This window comes from Rhamphochromis sp. 'chilingali', assembly GCF_963969265.1.
Source record: "Rhamphochromis sp. 'chilingali' genome assembly, chromosome: 21".
Taxonomy (NCBI): Eukaryota; Metazoa; Chordata; class Actinopteri; order Cichliformes; family Cichlidae; genus Rhamphochromis; species Rhamphochromis sp. 'chilingali'.
In genome coordinates, this window is record NC_137949.1 from 13,836,359 (window position 1) to 13,856,478 (window position 20,120).

The window sequence follows — 20,120 nt, forward strand, 5'->3', positions numbered from 1 at the left end:
TCAATTATGACTAAATATTTTTCAACAAACAACATAATATGTTGGACATAAACTCCTATAGTGTACATAAGCATTACAGCCATCTACACTCACCAGCCACTTTATTAGGGACGTGTTCAACTATATTAAATCAGTTATTTAAATGGCAACGATAACACATTTAGGCCTGTAAACAGTCAAGATAAAATGAGCATTAGAAAGGGGAAGAAAGGTGAGTTCAGTGACTTTTAATGTGGCATGGTGCCCGATGCATTTCAGAACCTGCTAATCTACTGGGATTTTCCCACACAAGAGAAAAGATCCAGTGAGAGCAGCAGTTCACTGGTTCAAGCTGATAAGAAGGCAACAGTAACTCAAATAACTACTCGTTACAACCAAGGGAGAGATTTGCATCATAGATGTGTTTGGATGTTTCCAGCATGTTGCTGAATCTCTGCCAAGAAGAATTAAAACCTTTCTTAAGGTTAAAGGTGCTCCAACACCAGACTAATGCCTAAAATGTACTTTACAAAGTGGTCAGTGAGACTTATTTGAAAGCATTTGTAAAGACAGAAAAGTCACGGTAATTTGCAATTGGCTCAAACACCGCGCACAGATGATCATCATACTAGTTCCCACAGCTTTACTAAACTAACTGGTTTATGACATTTTGTTTACCGAGGTGAATTCAGCTGTGCTCAGTCTTGCCATTTAAGACCCAGCAGTGATAGCAAAGGTAGCGGGTGTGTCTGTGTTTTGCCATGTGTTTGTACCAATCTCCTGCCTCGTGCTCGCAACTCCAACACCGTACTTCATAGTGACTTCAGCTGCGGAGTCAGCACATGGACCTGTATTCTCAGCGAAGCCGAGGTAATTATACGAGCCCAGGTTAATCACATCCTGCACTACCCGACCCGTGTATCTGCAAGAGAGGGCGAGAGGAGAAGATAAACAGACACAGGAAACAATCAATGAGAAGAAACTAATGATTTGGGAAACAGATTGGTATAATTAATAGTAATGATTGGTAGAAGTAATTAAAAACTAGACAGAGGTTTGATAGCATCAGCGTGCTCTTTTTTGTTTTTCCAATCTTTCTGGTGTCTGTCTCTCCCACATCTTCTCACTTGTGTGTTTTGTTTGACTTCACGAACATTATAGATCTTAAGTTGGACCGATTTTAATATGAGATGAACGCTACATGGCTGTTCATTCTGGGGTTATCACCTTCATAATATAAAGAGTGCGAATATATATATATATATATATATATAATGTACAAAACTGCTACATATACAATTCTGTACTAAAGTCTTAGAGCCATTCAACATGTTTTTATATTTTGCAGCCAAGAACCAGAATGACGTGCAATTTTTAAAGTTGTCTTGAGGAACAATTGTCCAGGCTTCCTGAAAGTCTTTCAATGGTTTTTATTTCCAGTCCAGTCTTTGTACCTGAACATTTTCAGACACATGCCTTCTTTGTTAAGCCACTTAACACTGAAATATAAACACTTAAGCATAAAAAAAGGCACCTAACTCGCTGGATGAGCCAGTGTTGTGTCTCCACAAACAGACAACTTGGCAAAGAGCCAACTTTAAACTATTAAACTGTAGCTTTGTTATTAGCACCGTGCTGCAAAACCACAGAATTTGTTCACATTTCTTTAGTTAAATCTACAAAAAGGTCAAAGGTAACACAGTCTGACAAGCAAAAAAAAAAAATAGCATTTTTATTTCTTTTTGCATCAACAGGATGATTTCCAAAGCACACCACGAGACAAATTAAAAACGCAATCCAACCTTCCCTGTCCACCTTAACTGTTCATGTGCATGAAACCAAACCCTGCTTAAGGATTAGTGATCAATGGACTCTAAACAACAAGCTTCTGGTCTTATCTTGTCTTATGTTTATATTGTCTGAGTACACATGTTCTGTCTGTTCATAGAATTTACATACTATACACAGAGGTAAACAAGGTGAGAATCCTACCTGCTCTATGCAATATAATGCTGTAATAAATGTGTTCAAGATTTCTCCACTTTTATTAGGATCTAGAGAAATAAACTTTATTAGGAACAACTCTACACCTTCTGAGTCACTTATCCAATCAGCTAAAACAGGATTTTCACCACAACAGCCTTTAGTGTGAAACAAAAGTAACAAACCTCCAGTGAACAGCTTCTTTTATTACTTTGTGCTCAAAAAAAGAGAAATTCAACAGAAAGCTAAGGCTGGAGTGGGCACAGACTCTGTCAAAAGAGGACAGTTCAAAAGGAAAAGCAACCTGGTCTTATAAATCTTGAATTCTGTTCCAAATTAATGCACCAAGTCACAAACCAAAACTCCTATTATAGTCATACAGTCGTATCATATCAGGGGATATTGGGGATGTGTATTAATATTAATGTCCAGGTGAAAAATTTCTATGAAAACCACGTCAATCTCAAAGGCAGGTTTCCAGCATCTTTTGAATTCCACAACTCAATTAAGGTAGTTTTGTGTCTATTATGCAAACACATTAAACAAATGTCACCTGACATCTGGCTGATTTATCAGTCTAGTGCTATTGTACTGTACATTAGTTTTCGTGTTTTATTTAATCAGGGGTAATGGAAAGGCCTGCCGGAGCTTTTAAAAAGCCGTGTCCAGTGAGAGACGTCTGGAACCTGGCCAACTTTGTGTGATGTTGGTAACATAGCAGTTATAAAGCATACTTCCCATTGCTATTGTGTGCCTGAAATCCTTAAGGTTAGCTTAATGATAACAATATTTGCGCTCTTGAATGAAAGCTACATTAATCTCACTCAAAAGTCCAGTTGTAGTCGTAGGTGGCTCGTTCCATCAGATCCATCTTGGCTCCCGGGACGCTGCATATAGGCCTGTTCCAGTTGTCTCTTATCCGCATATAGAGGTTTCTGGTGTAAAAGTTCTCGAAGTCCTGGTAGAGCGGTACAAAATCCTACACATGGATGAAAAGGTAGATAATAAAGGAAAGTAAAAAGCAGCACAACATATAGGAATTTTCTCCTACATCACTGGTATTTCCTGTAACGATATCTAGATCTTCACAGTTTCAAGTTTCTTCAAAAGCTCACAAGGAAAGAATTTAATCTCATCCAGTTTAAGCATTACAACAACATTTAAAAGAACACACATGATCAAGGGAGCTGATATTCCTTGTTTCATGGAGGAAAACATCCGTCCGATATCGTCGGGCCCATTTAATGATTTCCCCACGAAAGGCTTCCTTTCCTTGACATAACTAAATTCTGAGAACAATGGGCTTTACTTTCACACATTACATAAGATGTTGGAAACAAAAGTGAGTGACACAGAAGACATTCTAAACATGTTCCACCTCTAACAAAAATGCAATCTTAAGCATGCACACTTTGGATTAAAGGCAACAAAGAATATTTCTATGTAAAGTTCCCCATAGCTGGACATAATTACAGCTGACAGGTTCATTTCAAACAACTGATGCTTGCTTTCTTTAAAAAACACCAAGCTTCAAGCAATGCTGATTAAAATGTTTGCAATATGACAACCTACATTGCAGATTCTAGTGATTGGGATGGATGCTTGCTTTGTAGTGTGCAAATATCACATTGGCTTACTTTGATTAATGAAACTACAAAAGGTTCTCCCCCCCCCCCTTTTTGTTATCACTACTGTTCCCGCACAAACACTGCAACAATTTGGTCACCAGGCAACATGTAATTAGAGCTCAGTCTCCCAGATAAGAACCATTCAACACCTGAAATGCGAGATGAATCCCTGCCAGAAGCAATCATAACGCTACAGCTACTGCGTTTAGGTAAAGGGCAGCCAAGTTTCTCAACTGCTGCCTTTATCTGGAATTTCTTAGCATGAGCCCTAACTTTGATTACCACCTTTTAGATCAATTGATTTTGTGTTCCTGCAAATTTACTGTTGCATTTGTTTTTCATCCTACCTTTTGCTCCTCTTTCTCTCTGGCGATGTGGCACCTTTCAATCTTCCAGTGACGAAGGAAGTCACGGAGGTAGCCAAAGATGGTCAGGATGCCGTAGCCCATGTATGTGAGCACTGCCACCATCATGGGGGTCTCTTCAAAGTACTCGATGAAGGGCCGGCTGTACAGCCTGCTGTTGTATGACGCTGCATAGACCTATGTAAATCAGAAAATGTACAGAAGCAAGTGGTTTAATTATTTTAATGAAAGACATGAAATAATATCTGCCATGCAAACTAGGAATCACAAAATAACTTAAAACAATCCAAACAATACAATCACAACAATTTTACAACACTAAATGAACTTCAAGACTCATGAAACATTATCATCTGCATTGCTGAACAGAGAAAAGTGGTAAAGAAGTACAAAAAAAATGCTGAAATTTTGGTTAAATTATTCCCTTTTTAAATAAAATATATACAAGTTTGGCATAATGATGATTGTGTTGCAAGTGGCAGCAATGTGACTTATCAATATGTAGTACTAGCATGTTTCACATCACGCTGTGTTACTATTTGTGCGTAATTGGAGCCAATGCAAAAAACAAACAAACAATAAAGTAGTTTATTGTCAGTAAATGTTACAGGACGTTTCTTAAGTCCAAGCTATAGAACAAGGCTCACACTGCAGCCCACAGTGCATCCACGGCTTCCATGGTTTACATTTGGTCATACAAGTTATGCAATGAAACGTGACAACTGATTCAAAACTTTGCTGAATAAAAATAACCAATTTAATCTGTTATAATAATCTTGTGGCAAAAGGCATCTTTCAATGTGTATGGGTGCTTAAGAAGCTGTGAAGAATTGTGTTTATACTTGAATCTGTCACATTCAAACAGCACATTTAAAAAATAACAACTTTAAATGTAAGTGGGAGCATGTGCTCAGAGGTGAGTCAAGCAGGAAAAAGAGCTTAAAACGCTTCAGTTTTCAAGAGGAGTTCATACAAGCAAAGCGCAGGTACCGTATACACTACACTTTGTAATTATAGTACAAAGAAAGGTCGCTTCACTTTTAACACTCCATAATATTGAATTCAGCCTTTTCTGTCACTCACGTAGCAGGTTGCTCTCATTGCATGTTTATAATGTGTTCCACATTGAGATATCATCTCTTTTTGTTCACTGTGATGTGCTGTGATCTGAGCTTGAAGCCTCCGCCCTGTGTTTCAAAGTCGTAAAATCAAAAAAAACTCTGAGCAGCTCTGACAGCAGTGAGTCCCTATTTCAGTTTGATTGGTTATTTCTGCAATAAGCCCTGCTTCTCTAAGCTACCATGGTGGAAGAGCTTCTCACGGATAAGATATCAGTCTGCATTAATATGGAGAATTACCACTGAATTATTTCAGAGTTAGGTTTGCCTGTCATATTGGCTCATCTTTCCCTGCCATGTCACTGTAATTTTACCTTTGAAAGTCTTTAACTCAGCTCTGCACAGTGTTGTTCATTGTGAATGGTGTTTGTATAGATGCTGGTAAACAGACTTATATTTTTGACAGTTAGTATACGAGACCAGCGTTGCTAGCTTGCAGGGTGTCTACCTGATGATACTCTGAAAGCCAAAGTGCCAGTAAAAAACAAAGTGAAAAGAAATGAGGAAATCAAACTGCAACAATATGTTTGACAAATCTGCTGATCTAGCTGAAATTAACCTGGGAGTGCTCTGATAATTGAAACATATTTTGAGTAGAGATGTACCGATTTATCCACCTTCTTGACTGAAATTAGCTCGCTAGTATCTTAATAATGGCAGTGGCTGATATTTTGTGCTGTGTAACATCAAAGAGCTGAAAATTAAAACAAACAAAAAAAAAAATACACAAACTTGATTTGCTGCTCTTCAAATATAGTCGTCTTTGTCATATCTGGTGCTAAACTACATTTTATTCAATTTCTTCACCATTTTCCAATTTATATGAAACCTTTGAGTGAAAAATATCCTTTGATTACTTAAAAATAAAAAAAGTCAGTAGCTGAAGCCATACTACGCAGGATTATGTTACAGTGATACCCAACCGCTGCTACCTGTATTTATGCAAACCTAGCCTAAAAAGAGATTCACATTTCCTAACTAAGACTTTAAAAGGAATAAACTTCCATGTCATTGTGCATACAATATACTTCGCCTCTTCCTTTGTCTTATTTACGAAAAAGTGGTTTAACTTTTGTTTTTATTGGCTGACATTTAGATGGTTCACTTAGAGGTACTTATTTAAAGCCAGACTGTATGAAAAAGGAAGATAAGACCAAACTATTACGTTCTGGTTCAGCTCTGTACTCAGGGAAGTAAACAGGGAGAGCGATGATTTGACTGCCAAATAAGGGAGGAGAAGGTTGTGTTGATAAACTTGAACAGATAGAATTCACTTTCTAATGTTTTTTCTTCTACATCTTGATAAGTAATTGGATAGACAATGAAACCTAATGGGCACTGTGCCGTTCACTTCACTATCGCGCTCATGGCTATTAGGGCATTGCATGTGACCGGTCATGCCTTTCCCTCAAATTCCTTACAGAATAGCAATGCTGACATCTGCATGAACCCTAATCAGCTGAGGTTTAGTCAGCAGGCACTCAGTTTCTTAGCCTGAAAAGCAAGTGTGGCAGAAACCCTCTGTGCAATTTGTACCAAATTCTTTAGTGACTAGAATAATCAGATAATAAACAGCAACGTGCTTCACGTTATTTTACTTAAGAACCACACGCTGGAGAAAACTGGGATTACTTTCCTCTCAAGAAATATTAATCTGACTCAAACAACAGGGGAAAAAATTCTCTGTATTTTCAATGCCAGTGTGTGTAGCAGCACCTAATCAGTCAGAGGAGGCCCATTAATTGGGCCAGCTACAGAAGATGCACCCAAGGGTGGAAATATCATTAGCCTATTTGGGAAGAGCTGTTTTGCAGCATGCACTCAAGTCTCAGCGGACAGCTTGAAGTGAACAGGCGCACTGGTTCAGTGTCTCCCTAATCACTAACTCATCACAGTTTCAGTGTGGATTGCAAATGGAAGCCAACCGCCTCATGAAAGAGAAATGTTTCCAGACTTTTACTGCCAAACAAGTGAGAGAAAAGTACAGCCAAGATGAACAGAGCCAAAGAACGAGATTTAAAACTAAAACAGAAAGAAAAAGCTGACATATTGCACGAAATAAACACAACAATCTCCCTAAAGAACAATCAACTGAGTGGATGAGTTTTAGATTTGTTTCAAAATTGTCTGGAGTTATTCCATTCCCAGTTTGAGCCTCTGATCAAAGTCACAAACCTGGACTCCTCTTAAAATGGGTTGGAGAGCATCAAGGAGCCATTCAAAGTTTAGACTTTGATTTAAAAAATAAAAATATTATAATGGGGAATTAAAACGCTGCTGTAAGTCATTGAGAAAAAACGAGGTATCTAACCTGACAAATAAGCTGAAACTTTTTAAAGTGGACTTTTAAAAAAAATGGAGCTCGGCGTTTACTTTGTACAGGAGCCGGGAAACATCAGAACTCGATGACAGCATGCTGTGAGACTGCTGTCAGCAGCAGGACTCGGTCAGCTGTCCTACCCGAACACCACAGGACTTTATCATAATAACGGGAATTTAACAGCATCCTTCGGTGTCACGAGTCCACAGAGTGGATGCTTTCCCCGGCTTCACCAACCCATCCGACCCGTCCCATCCCGGGCCTCACCTCCTCCTCGGCGGTGTGGCAGCGGTTCTTGGGCGGCCGCTCATGGCAGGGGCGGGGGTAGAGGCTCTTTGCCAAACCGTTTCTCTCCGGCTTCAGCCCGTTCTTCACCCGCCGACACACTTCGTCGTCGGCTGCTTTGGTCTCGGGGCTTTCGGTCATTGCTGGGCAGGAATGGTGGAGCTGCCACAGTAACTTGCATGTAGGAACACGGAGCCTGCCCGCGGTGCAAAGCGGTGACAGTATCCGAGCAGTGAACGTTTACAAGCACACGCACTACAAACTCCCTGACACGCTCACATCCACGAACAGCAATCACACGCACAGCCCACTCCCTGTGTAACCTGAAAATCTAGATACTCAATACCGGAAAACAACGCCCCGTAAACCAACGTAAACCGAAGCCTGTCCTGGTGGGGGCGGGGCCATAATGTCTACAGAGAGGCGTGGCTTAAATTATGTACATTTGATTACAACTCATTACAGATGTTTTTGATGTCATTTAAAATAAATAAATAAATAAATAAAATATTACAAATTAGTCATAAGTACATGAGGTTCAGGAGGATTAACAGAAATTATATACAATTAAAAACTAAACTTAAAGTGTTAATATTTATAATATTTCACAATAAATTTGAAATGATTAGCATGAGGGGGTAAAATCGCCATAGTTTCATCACGTTTCGTCAGTACTTCCAAACAGTACTTCCAAACAGGGAAAGAAAAACTGAAAACTTCAAAGCAGCTTTAAAACACTAACAGCAGTTAAGAAGCTAATCAAGGGTGATTTTAACCCCCTAACCCTACCCTTAAAACTATTCTCAAAATTCTAATATAAAGTCCACACATGTGAAGGCACCTTATTTTCTGGAAATAGTACTGCACTTTGAATATAAACATTATGTAGATAATAGGTATTGATTTGCAAATAACTGTAAATGAATAACTTGAGGTTATGATATAATGATATACTACTATTCTATAGTGTTATCTTATCGTATGTGTTATCTTTAAAGATATAGATATATACTTTCCAGGTCAACTTGACAGAAAAGCAAGGTGAAATGTAAATGTTAACTCAAAGGTCAAATGTGAGATGATATTTAAAGGCCGTAGAATTGTGAGCATAGTCTCGAAGATAAAAAAGACATTTTATGAAAGCTTCACTAGAATCCCCACAAATTATTCCCTGTATACCTATATGCAAGAAACTTAGTTTTAAATAGTTGTGTATATATATATATATATATATATATGTAGATCCATAGAGGCTGGGGTCTATCACACCAGGCAAGACCCCAGGTGCAGGCTGTGTAAAGATGCCCCAGAGACAATCCAGCACATAACAGGAGGGTGCAAGATGCTAGCAGGCAAGGCATACATGGAACGCCATAACCAAGTGGCCGGCATAGTGTACAGGAACATACACTATGAGTATAACCTGGAAGTCCCGAGGTCAAAATGGGAGATGCCCCCAAGGGTGGTGGAGAATGACCGAGCTAAGATCCTGTGGGACTTCCAGATACAGACGGACAAAATGGTGGTGGCTAACCAACCGGACATAGTGGTGGTAGACAAACAGAAGAAGACGGCCGTAGTGATCGATGTAGCGGTTCCGAATGACAGCAATATCAGGAAGAAGGAACACGAGAAGCTGGAGAAATACCAAGGGCTCAGAGAAGAGCTCGAGAGGATGTGGAGGGTGAAGGTAACGGTGGTCCCCGTGGTAATCGGAGCACTAGGTGCGGTGACTCCCAAGCTAGGCGAGTGGCTCCAGCAGATCCCGGGAATAACATCGGAGATCTCTGTCCAGAAGAGCGCAGTCCTGGGAACAGCTAAGATACTGCGCAGGACCCTCAAGCTCCCAGGCCTCTGGTAGAGGACCCGAGCTTGAAGGATAAACCGCCCGCAGGGGCGTGCTGGGTGTTTTTTTTATATGTTTAATATCAATTTGACATTGAAATCAATCTATTGACTTTGAAGGAGAGGTCAGAGGTCAAATGTGACCTAATATTTTAAACCTTTATACGGTGCACTTGTAAAAATCACAGTTTATAGTTATAAGACATTTTTTTGGGATCAATTTTCTTCCAATAAATCATAGATTTGACCTTAAAGACCCTGGTGGATGTAAGCCAGATTTCAGTGGTTTGTTAACATGACTCTACTTTACACTCCTACCAAGTTTTATCAGAATTCATTCAAAACCTCTCCCGCTGTTGTATTTACATACAGAATGACATGCCTGCACCCATGCACGTACGCAAATGCTATCAGAAAAATACATCCCCCCCTTAGTGGAGGTACTTATTATGGCGTCACAAGTGCAAGATGGTTTGATATCAAATGGCACCACATTCTTTAAACAATAAAAAACTCTGTGTTTGACGGAAAAAAGAACAAAACACTAGACTTTAATTTGAATCTTGGCCGTGTTTATCCTTCCTTCACGTGTCACATCTGTCTGTAGTCCATCACACACAGTGACAAACAGAAAAAGCTGAAAACACTTCCCAGTCGTCTGAGTTCAGGTTGACCTCCATATCTTCAGGCACGTATTCTGTTTGTTGGCACAGGAGCAAAAATTCCCATTAAGTAAGCTGCTTATTATTCCACTGCAGCCCCAGATTTAATAAACACAATTACAAATCGCAAAGAAATCTTTAATGAGCTTGATAAATGATATGGAGCAATCTTCTTATGTGTCGTATCAGATTTTTAACTAATTATGGAACTGTGGCTTGTCATATGTGTGCAAATAGAAACACGAACATGCTCACAAGTCTTAAAAAAATCATCCACTTAATATGAGATAAAAGGTGGTGCAAGTTCTCTCAGATTTCTTTGTGGATTCATGTCTTTGCACTGCCCTGTTAAAGGCTTTCAGAACACATTCTACAAGATCACGAGTTAAGCATCAAACCAGCTTTCTGACTCACTGTCCTTGTGACTGCGATCATTTCTGCTGAAAATACAGTCTAGCTACCCCCTCTTGTGGCGCAAGGTTGGAATGGCAACAAGTGAAAATTGCTGTGTAAAAATAAAGACTGAAGACCTGAGACTGATGGCCTCAGGAACACATAGTAAAGGGTCAGGAAAACAAATGTCAATGAAAATGTTGATAGAGTTTGGGTGCTGCTAATTGAAGAGCCAGACAATATAATGATATTAATGATATTATTAATAATAATAATAATAATTTGATATCTTTCATTTACTTTGAAATGTGCCCAGTCTCTAATTATAAGTGTTCGGACCGTGCATTGCACCTGAGTGATGGTTACAAGGAAACAACACATGGCTTTAATTAAATGCTGATTATTGCCACTAATGACCTAATGTTCTCTGTCAGTCATTTGTCTCTCCCCAATGATTTCATTTGGACAAACATGGTGCCAAGGCCCTGACATGGTATACCATTTAGACTATCACTCTGCATTGCACTATTGATGTCAGTAACTGCATGTACCTGCAAAAAATAATCAAAATAAGTTCCAAATACGTGATTACAATGATTCCTCTATGGTAGTGGAGCATTTGTGATTCCTCTGGTTCGGCTGCCACACACCAGCAACTGCAGTGAGCCTGTGATGGCTATGTATTACAACAGAAACTGTGATTTCCTCACTATTTTCTTCTCCGAAATGAGCTCCCGTGCCAGTGGGAAATAAGCAGCATGCATTACACTGAACGTTTGACCTAATCTGTGTCATTTCAACTTGATGGCCATTTTGCTATTCTCCCTGTCTGATAGGTTACGATGACGCATCCTATCACATTCTTTTACTGCTTCCTTGTCATGAGTGAAGGGCTTGCATTAAGCAACACACCCCGCAGGAGCGTTCCCTTCCAAGGTAAGACATCTTATTTACATGATAGTTTGAAAGAGAGCCTAACAGCAGTACACAGTGACTAATGAAGAGCAAATTATTTTATATACTATGCAGTGTGATATATATATATATATATATATATATATATATATATATATATATATATATATATATATATATATATATATATATAACACTAAAGGAGCTCTGCTGGAGAGATGGAAAATATTAACAGAAGATGTTGGTGTTTTAAAGTTGGTGTCAGAGATCACTGCCTAACATTTCAGTCCAGGTCTAGATTTGGTGATCGGATAAATAGGTATGAAAAATGTGTTATTCCCATTCCTGATTTCCTTTTATTGTATGTTTGTCACACAGATTTAAATACATTTAAAAATTAATTTAAAAATGTAAATATTAGACAAATATAACACAACATAGCATATATTAGACAAATATATTCTACTCCAGATGTTATTGGAGACACACCTTTTAAAAGTTCAACTTTTGTCTGGTCAGTCCACAGAGTATTTTTCCAAGTCTTGGGGATCATCAAGATGTTTTCTTGCAAAACTGAGATGAGCCTTTACCCGTATGTTCCTTTTGCTTAGCAGTGGTTTTTGTCTTGACTGACTTTAACTGAGGCAAGTGGGACCTGCAGTTCCTTGGATGTTGTTATAAACACCTTCATTAAAAAACTTGCTTGTGTTATCTTTGTCTAATATTTACATTTGTTTGATGATCTAAAACATTTAAGTGTGACAAACATACAAAATAACAGGAAATCAGGAAGGGGGCGAACACTTTTTCTGCAGCACTTTATAATCTGAAGCGCTGTCTCTATAGACTGGCTGTCATCTTGCTAGACACCAGTTCTATCACGATTGTAATATTTCATCACATGATGAAAGGTTATCACAGAATAATCCTCTATTGTTATGCAGTGACCTTTTATTTTTGGTAACAGTGCACCCACATCATGCCAGAGCATATCAGAGCCACTGGATCCCCTCACTTTAGGTGTCAAGGGTTCTTGTTTCTCCTTCAAATCCATTGCATACACCATCATGCTTTAACAGTCATGCTAATTGGTTTCTGGAGCAATGTCACTATTATTATTATTATTATTATTATTATTATTATTATTATTATTATTATTATTATTATAATAACCATTATTATGCAGCTAAAATTCAGCTTTTTGACCTAACCTAGGCAAATATTTGTAGGGTCACCTTCGACAAAGCATTGATATACATATATATTACAATATATATGATTAAGAATATTCTAAATCAAAGCCCACAGTTATAATAAAACAGGCATTTATGCATTTTTGTTGAAAACTTGATAGACTACGCAACATAACACATCAAAGCGGACATTATTAAAATGCATGGGTTTGAATGATAACCTCAAGCTCCTTGTCCACCTGTCTGCCCTAGACATAAACTTGAAACAGTTCAAAGAGTCTGGCTTTGACAGTTTGAGCTCTTGGATGGTAAGAGAAGACATTGGTCAGCTTGTCCTTGGTGCCAGAGGGAAAGTGCTCACCCTTAGCTTGGATGACATCACCAAACAGACCAGCGAGGTATGACCTTTGTTTGTCTGAGTAGACCGCTGTGCTCTACTTCAGAATGGCGACCCCTTTTTAATGTGAAAGAATTAATCTGCAGGTTTCAAAATACTCAAATAGAGAACCACAAGAAGCTTGTCAAACATAAAAGAGTCTTGGTCATTACCAGTAGTTTTTTCTTCCAGAATAAATGGGCTGTGAGCTCTGCAGATAAAGACCTCTGTCAGATGAAGGGCAAGAGTGCTGAGGTATAGTATAAAAGTTAGCAAATATTATCAGCTCTACGTGGAGGTTTTCACTCCCAAACACAACTTACAGTTTGGGACTTTATTCTTTTATTTTTGTATGGTCTTCCAACAGGAATGTGATAACTTTATCAGGACCCTGCACACAATGGGGGACAGTAAAATGCTTGTGTGTGGGACAAACGCTTTCAACCCTGTGTGTGACTATATGGTAAGTATCTTTGTAAAAGCAAACTTAGAATACACAGGACCAAACGTAAAGACATGGATATGCCACTAAATCAGGAAAATAAAATATCCGAAATGGGAAAAGAGATGATGAATATATTTCCAAAGACAAGCATCGGCTTGTGTTTCAATTTGCAGCTGGAGCAACAGAGCAAAAATATATAAAATTAACAATTTAGTGGAAATAATGCATAATATTCAAACAGACACCGTTTTATATAGTGTGGGATTAATTTTATTACTTTACATCTTCAACAGTAGAATATTAAACTTCAGGGACTGAACTGTCATCTATGGTTGCTAAATAGCTTTATAGATAATCTTAGCCTAACTGTTTGTACCATCATTGTAAACAGTCATATTGTTTGCAGCATTATATTTATTGATTTATTTATTAAGGAAATATAAAATGAAGTGCTAGTTGGTGATCTTTAGATGAAATCGGAGGCTATTAAAAAAGGTTCGGCAGAACAAGGTTATTTAACCTTATTACAGTTCATAATTAGGTATTTTAGTAATAGAGAGTCAGAGATATTGTTTCGATTTTTTTATTTACCCTTTGGCATGAAAATGAATAAGGCATGCTAGTTCACTTGGCATGAAATTAATTACTTTTGTTACTTACAATCACACACAGAGAAAGTGCAGGACACATGAGGAAACCAGCAGGACAAATATTATACACACGGGAGACTAGAACAAATGTGTGCACCTGAACAACAACACAAAAACTCAGCTTGAAAAAATAAAAATGAAAACAAGAAACAAAAGTCAAAAATATGACAAGAAAATGCAATACTACACCAAACTCTGCCATTACTGTAACAGCTTATAGTACTTTGTAAAGTTTAGCATGTAGTGAAAACACTGTCCACACTGATTAATAACGTGAGACCCTTAAACATGATTTAATCTTTTAACAGACTTTAACAAACGGAACTCTCTCCTTGGAAAGAAAAACACAAACAGGTCGGGGGAAAATTCCTTTTGACCCCTACCAACGCTTTGCGACCTTTATGGATGGTGAGTAGCTGTATGTATTCTTCTTCCTTTGATGAATAATAGTCTGGCATAAGATGAGATTCCAGAAAGCTAAAGCTTTTTCCTCTCCACTCAAAAGGTGATACTTTGTACTCTGCTGCTTCGACAAACTTTCTGGGTACAGAATCGGTGTTCCAGAGATTCGGACTAAACCCTGTCAAGACTGAATTAAAACGCTCCTGGTTAAATGGTAATTTCATCTTTCTGGACATGTAACCCAATTATGTACCTCATTATAAGGTGTCAGATACCTGAGACAGACCTTAATAGCTCCACCTTGTAAAACTCTTAACTATTTGATCTCATATTGTAAATGGTTTGACCCAGATCCCACCATGATTTCCATAAGCCTCATTGAAGCAAGCAAAAATAGCAGCAAGGGTGAAGATGGCAACGTGTTTCTGTTCTTCTATGAAAATGCTGTGGAGGAACTTCACGGCAGCATCCCAGTGTCCAGGATTGCTCGTGTGTGTAAGGTAGCTACTGTAAACTCATCTGATAAAGAAAATATCAAGGCCATGTTCGTGTGCAATAAATGTCTTTGTAACGTGGCACAAATGTTACAATTGTTTATGGGTTTGGTTTTAGAGCGACTTGGGGGGCAAAAGGACACTACAGCAAAAGTGGACTTCTTTCCTGAAAGCCAGACTGAACTGTCCATTTGGAGATGTTGGCTCACCATCTTTGGTCCAGGATGTTTTTCTCCTCTCAGACGAGAATGACTGGAGGAACAGCGTCTTCTACGCCACATTCATCTCCAACTCGTAAGCTGTGTTAATTTGTATTATAGCATCATTATTTTGCATGTACAGTACTGATAAAACCAAAGCAACAGTATACTGTAATGACTTCATGAGTTCAATGTTCCAGTGTAGTTTGATTAAATGATTTTTGCGACTGGGTGATGGATGTCCAGATAAATATATAAAAGGTGCCATTTTTAGGTCAAAGTGAATTAATTTAATCAAAATCTTGCACGACAGCTCAGGTCATCTCATCATAGCTTGCAGCAATTGTTCACTGCTAGAAATATGGTGGTGCACCATGTTTCTCTTAGAACTTTCTGTAGTTTGTCACAAAGCCACCTAGTAAATAATCTCAGGATTAAATCACAAGGCAGAGTAAAAGTGAACAAACACAAGAGACAATAAACAACAACAGATACCACAAGCTGGCTGATAATGATCTCAGAGGTCTAGTATCTCAAAACTAGCTATCAGAAAAGGAAACAAGTCCAGTGGGTGAAGATGTATCTCCATTCACAGCGGATCATAGAAAACCCCTACTTACTGATGAATCAGGGTTAGAGATTTAAGAAAAGGGTGCATGTAAAGAGATGAAGAAGAGAGAGAGTGACACCACAGTGGAACTACTGAAGAGGGATAATTGGCCCAACCACACCTAACAGCTTCAAAGAACATTTCTGTAGCACTAAATTAAGGCGGCCAAGCATTCCTGACATTACAAGAGTCTGTTTGGAACATTTTCCAAGTCTGCAGGGAAAATGTGGTTAATATGGGCTAAAACAGCTGCTGTCATTACATGACAAAATGAGACATACCAAAATAAATTTAATTCAGCTTTTTCAAGTGAAATATTAGAATTATTTTCTGAGATAAAACATTTTGTGTTAAGTTGCAAACAAATACCAAGTACAGGTATAAGCAGTGTATCAGCAGTCATATATATGCTGTAGGGATTTTTTTGTATCTGTTGCAGGGAGCCCTCCTGTGATTGCAGTCACTCTGCTGTCTGTGCATACAAGCTGTCAGACATCAGCCAGGTGTTTAGTGGGAGGTTTCTGACTGAGTTGGATACTGGGAACTGGGACATATACACAGGAGAGGAGCCATCCCCCTACCCTGGTTCAGTGAGTATTAAGCCAAACTTTATATATTAACTGACTTTTTCCTTTTGAATAAAAAACAACATAATCTGACTTGCTTTCTGTCATATACTCAGTGCATTGATGATGAAATGCGTGCCAGCGGCCTGACGAGCTCTTTGAACCTCTCAGACACAACGCTGTTGTTTGTAAAGAACCACCCTCTGATGGAGGGTGTGGTTTCACCAATGACTGGCAAGCCTCTGCTTTTCAAGCCAATGACGCATTTTTCGAACATTGTAGTGGACCAAGTCACGTCACTGGATGGACAACAGCACCTGATTATGTTCGTCGGCACAGGTGCACATTCATCCATGCCAGTAACAAAATCACACAAGACAGATGAATCACACTGACAGATGAAGCTCCATGATGGATTCATTTCTCTTTCCCACAGATACTGGTTGGCTGCAGAAGGCGGTGAAGTTTGAAGGTGAGGACGGGCGTATCATTGAGGAGCTGCAGCTGTTTAAAGAGCCTCAGCCTGTGGATTTCCTGCAGCTTTCCTCCAAGACTGTAAGGTTCACTAATTTTGTCCAAATGCAAAACTAAGCTGGGAAATCTTTAACTTGAGTTTAATGGCTGTCTTACTCAGCTCTGAGCAGTAGTAATTTAAATATGCTTGTAAAGAGATGGCTGTAAACTCGTTTTGTTTGTTTGTTTTTTCCCTGTAGGGCCATCTGTACAGTGGCACCAGTAATGCAGTTGTTCAGATTAATCTTAGAGACTGTAGCCGCTACACATCATGTGATGACTGCCTTCTTGCCAGAGATCCATACTGTGGCTGGGACCAGATCAGAAGCCAGTGTGCATCGGTTTTTGGTGCATCAAACTCATCAATGTAAGCCAAATTACTGACCATGCTAAAGAGCGAGAGTGCTAAGCTTTGGACTAAATGAAGGTTTTTCCCTCCTTCTAGGATTCAGAGTCTCAGTAATGGAGACATCACGATGTGCCCACCCTCTGAGTGTAAGTGCAGCATTCATTCTCTTGCAGTGCAAGCAAGTGCAGGCTGACAAAAACAGATCACTAATTTTTACCATTTACAACAACATGGAGATATAAAGAGCTTTTGTTTTGTTTGATCTGTCCCTCAGCAAAAAAGAAACCTGTCACTGTCTACTTCAACGTCAACATATCTCAGCTCCTCCCATGTTCCCCTGACACCAACCTACCAATCATCTGGTACTTTTCTCACAACGTCCTTCATTTTGGTCCACAATTCACTGTATTGAGTCTGGGTCTCATCATCAGACCTTCCTATTCTGATGCTGGACTGTACAGATGTGAGACAGTAGAAGCAGTGAAGGGCAGAGTCCACAGAAAAACCATTGCTCAGTACCTTGTTAAGGTTCACGACACTGATGCCATTATGACGAACCTGAGGGCTGCTGTTTGCATAATGGCTGCTGTTGTTTCCTTGGTCTCATTTTCCAAAGCTGTGTTTATGGTGATTGGATACCTAAAGTCAAAAAAAGGAAACATTCGACGTGGCAACAAGAACTGCAACAACCATCAAATGAGGCCTTGTAATTATTAGGAACCAAGCACGTTAAAGATGCATGGAGGAAGGCCCGCTTCAAAGTGGGAAGGATGCTAGCACAAAAGGACACCGGCAATAGCATCAGTGTTTGTGAGATCTCAGACCGGTGCTCTTCTTCTACTCCTCTACCTTTGTTACATTTAATGCAAAAAAAGGAAATAAAAAACAGACCATATGAAAACAGTCATGGAATTCCAAACTCAGCATCATTACACCCACTGAAATTGTTACCTCTTCCAAAATACAGTGATTCAATAAAATGATTGGACATTATATTTTATTGTCATATTTGTGAGCCAAACAGTGCCAGTGTCGACCTATGGACTTTGGAGTTTGTGTATTTTATCTATTAGGCACAATGTTATGTAATTTATCTTGACTTTTATCTGTTTTTTTTTATTTCACAGCTTTTGCTACATTTATACTAAACCAAAGTAATTAAATAATAGAAAAACAATTAAATTACAGAAAAACTCTTGTTTTTGCTTTTTTCCAGTAAGAAAAACAAGTCTGCATAATGACCTACGTGAAAATTTTCCTGCAATTTTGCTTATCACAGTTTAAGCCCAAAGAGTCATGTTGACATATTTTTTTTCATTTAATACAGCAGCATTTGTTTATAATGTAGAAAAACTAAGACCTGTGGCTGAAAGTTCACTTCGCTTTCTTATTTGAAGATATGTCAGAATTAAATTTATACTTAAGCTTTACACTGACAGAAAGAGGAGTTTCACTGGTTGAGCATTGATGCAACAGCTGAGATATGATGCTATATAAATAAAATTGAATCTAATTGGTCCAACTTGACATCAAAGTGGGTCTTATGTGGCCCACAATGTCAAATGAGTTTGACATCTCTGCCTTATGATATTTAAGGACTCCGCTGTAGATAAGAGACATTAAAATGTTTTTTTCAATTAAAAACCTTCAAAAATAAAAATAAAGCACATGTTTCTATGATTTTGTATCTTTGAATATTTGACTTTAACCAGCGTGCAGGCCTCTTGTATCACCACAAAGTCCATTCTAATCATACAGTATGCATGTTGGAAGCTGCTACCGTATCACATTTCTTTTTAAATACTCAATTAAGGATGATGAGGAAAGCTTTAAGTACATTTTACATTTCCTCTCACCTGCAATGATTGGCTGAGCTGTTTGATGGCATCATGTATAAAGGAGTAGGCTGCACTGGTTGCTAGCACAGCATAATTCAGGGCACCCTCAGCTTTGTGTGCTCAGCCTGTAGCACAGCATTCAGAAATAATGGCAGCTAGTCCATCCAGCTTCTCACTGTCTGCAGTGATTATTACTGCAGCTATTGGATGACATATAGCTGTCACTGTGATTATGGCTCCAGTCATTGCTGTGCTTTGGCTGTTACAACTTTGGCTTTGACACAGGAGTTAATGGGTGTGTGCATATGCAGTGGTGGTTGGGTTGGGTGAGTGTTAGATTGAAAGAGCTGTGTGTGCGCTCTTATGCTGTGCATTGCTAACACACCTGTCACAGAAGCGCTGTAGGTTCGGATAGCAGTACGGGTAGGCATGCATACAACAGCATAGATTACACCATAGAGCTACAAGAAACAACAGCCAGGAAGAACTGCTGTGCTCTCATGCAGCAGCTTTTACAATGAGAAATAAATGCCACATTATCTTACCACATAACTTGTAACACATAAGCTGTTCATGTGGATCAGGATCACAGTAAAAGTCTAGATGAATATTGCCATTCGTGATTCCTAAAGGTCAACTATTCATTTTTTTTAAACTTTCTGACATGTATGTATACGGCTATAATAGTAGCTGTTCATATGAAACATGGCTAAAGTTTCAAATAATGAGCTCAACATTTGTACATGAGCCAAAAAGCTCAGGCTTCACACTGCTTTAAACACTCTTTTTTTATCCTGGATTTTTATCTTGTATAATCATCATGTCAGCTCATTGATCTGCCAAGGGCGCCTAACATTACAAGTGCTAGTAGCAGCAGAATTATTTATTTCCTTGCATGTTGGCACCACATGCCTGTCTGGAACGGGGTTAAGCATCACTCCATCAGCGACTGGATTGGACTACAGCCACTATACGGGTATTCATTTTCTAC

General features: G+C 38.8%; 2 protein-coding genes across 2 annotated transcripts in view; one reads left to right on the forward strand and one right to left on the reverse strand.

Moving 5' to 3' along the window:
• LOC308389823 (serine palmitoyltransferase 2-like) overlaps positions 1-8,065 on the reverse strand; it is a 22,468-nt gene extending 14,403 nt beyond the window's left edge. The window contains exons 1-4 of the mRNA XM_080871376.1: positions 7,661-8,065; positions 3,938-4,132; positions 2,787-2,941; positions 753-901 (exon numbers count right to left, since the gene is read on the reverse strand). Coding sequence (XP_080727502.1) covers positions 753-901; positions 2,787-2,941; positions 3,938-4,132; positions 7,661-7,819 — 658 coding nt within the window. The 5' untranslated portion in view covers positions 7,820-8,065. The remainder of the gene's footprint in view (positions 1-752; positions 902-2,786; positions 2,942-3,937; positions 4,133-7,660) is intronic.
• Positions 1-18,328, forward strand: part of LOC308389822 (semaphorin-4E-like) — a 38,368-nt gene extending 20,040 nt beyond the window's left edge. Inside the window, exons 2-15 of the mRNA XM_080871375.1 lie at positions 11,415-11,514; positions 12,939-13,084; positions 13,255-13,317; positions 13,430-13,525; positions 14,466-14,565; positions 14,663-14,773; positions 14,911-15,059; positions 15,172-15,347; positions 16,303-16,453; positions 16,546-16,768; positions 16,866-16,984; positions 17,143-17,309; positions 17,388-17,437; positions 17,566-18,328. Coding sequence (XP_080727501.1) covers positions 11,421-11,514; positions 12,939-13,084; positions 13,255-13,317; positions 13,430-13,525; positions 14,466-14,565; positions 14,663-14,773; positions 14,911-15,059; positions 15,172-15,347; positions 16,303-16,453; positions 16,546-16,768; positions 16,866-16,984; positions 17,143-17,309; positions 17,388-17,437; positions 17,566-18,008 — 2,088 coding nt within the window. The 5' untranslated portion in view covers positions 11,415-11,420 and the 3' untranslated portion in view covers positions 18,009-18,328. The remainder of the gene's footprint in view (positions 1-11,414; positions 11,515-12,938; positions 13,085-13,254; positions 13,318-13,429; positions 13,526-14,465; positions 14,566-14,662; positions 14,774-14,910; positions 15,060-15,171; positions 15,348-16,302; positions 16,454-16,545; positions 16,769-16,865; positions 16,985-17,142; positions 17,310-17,387; positions 17,438-17,565) is intronic.
• Positions 18,329-20,120: the final 1,792 nt, after the last annotated feature.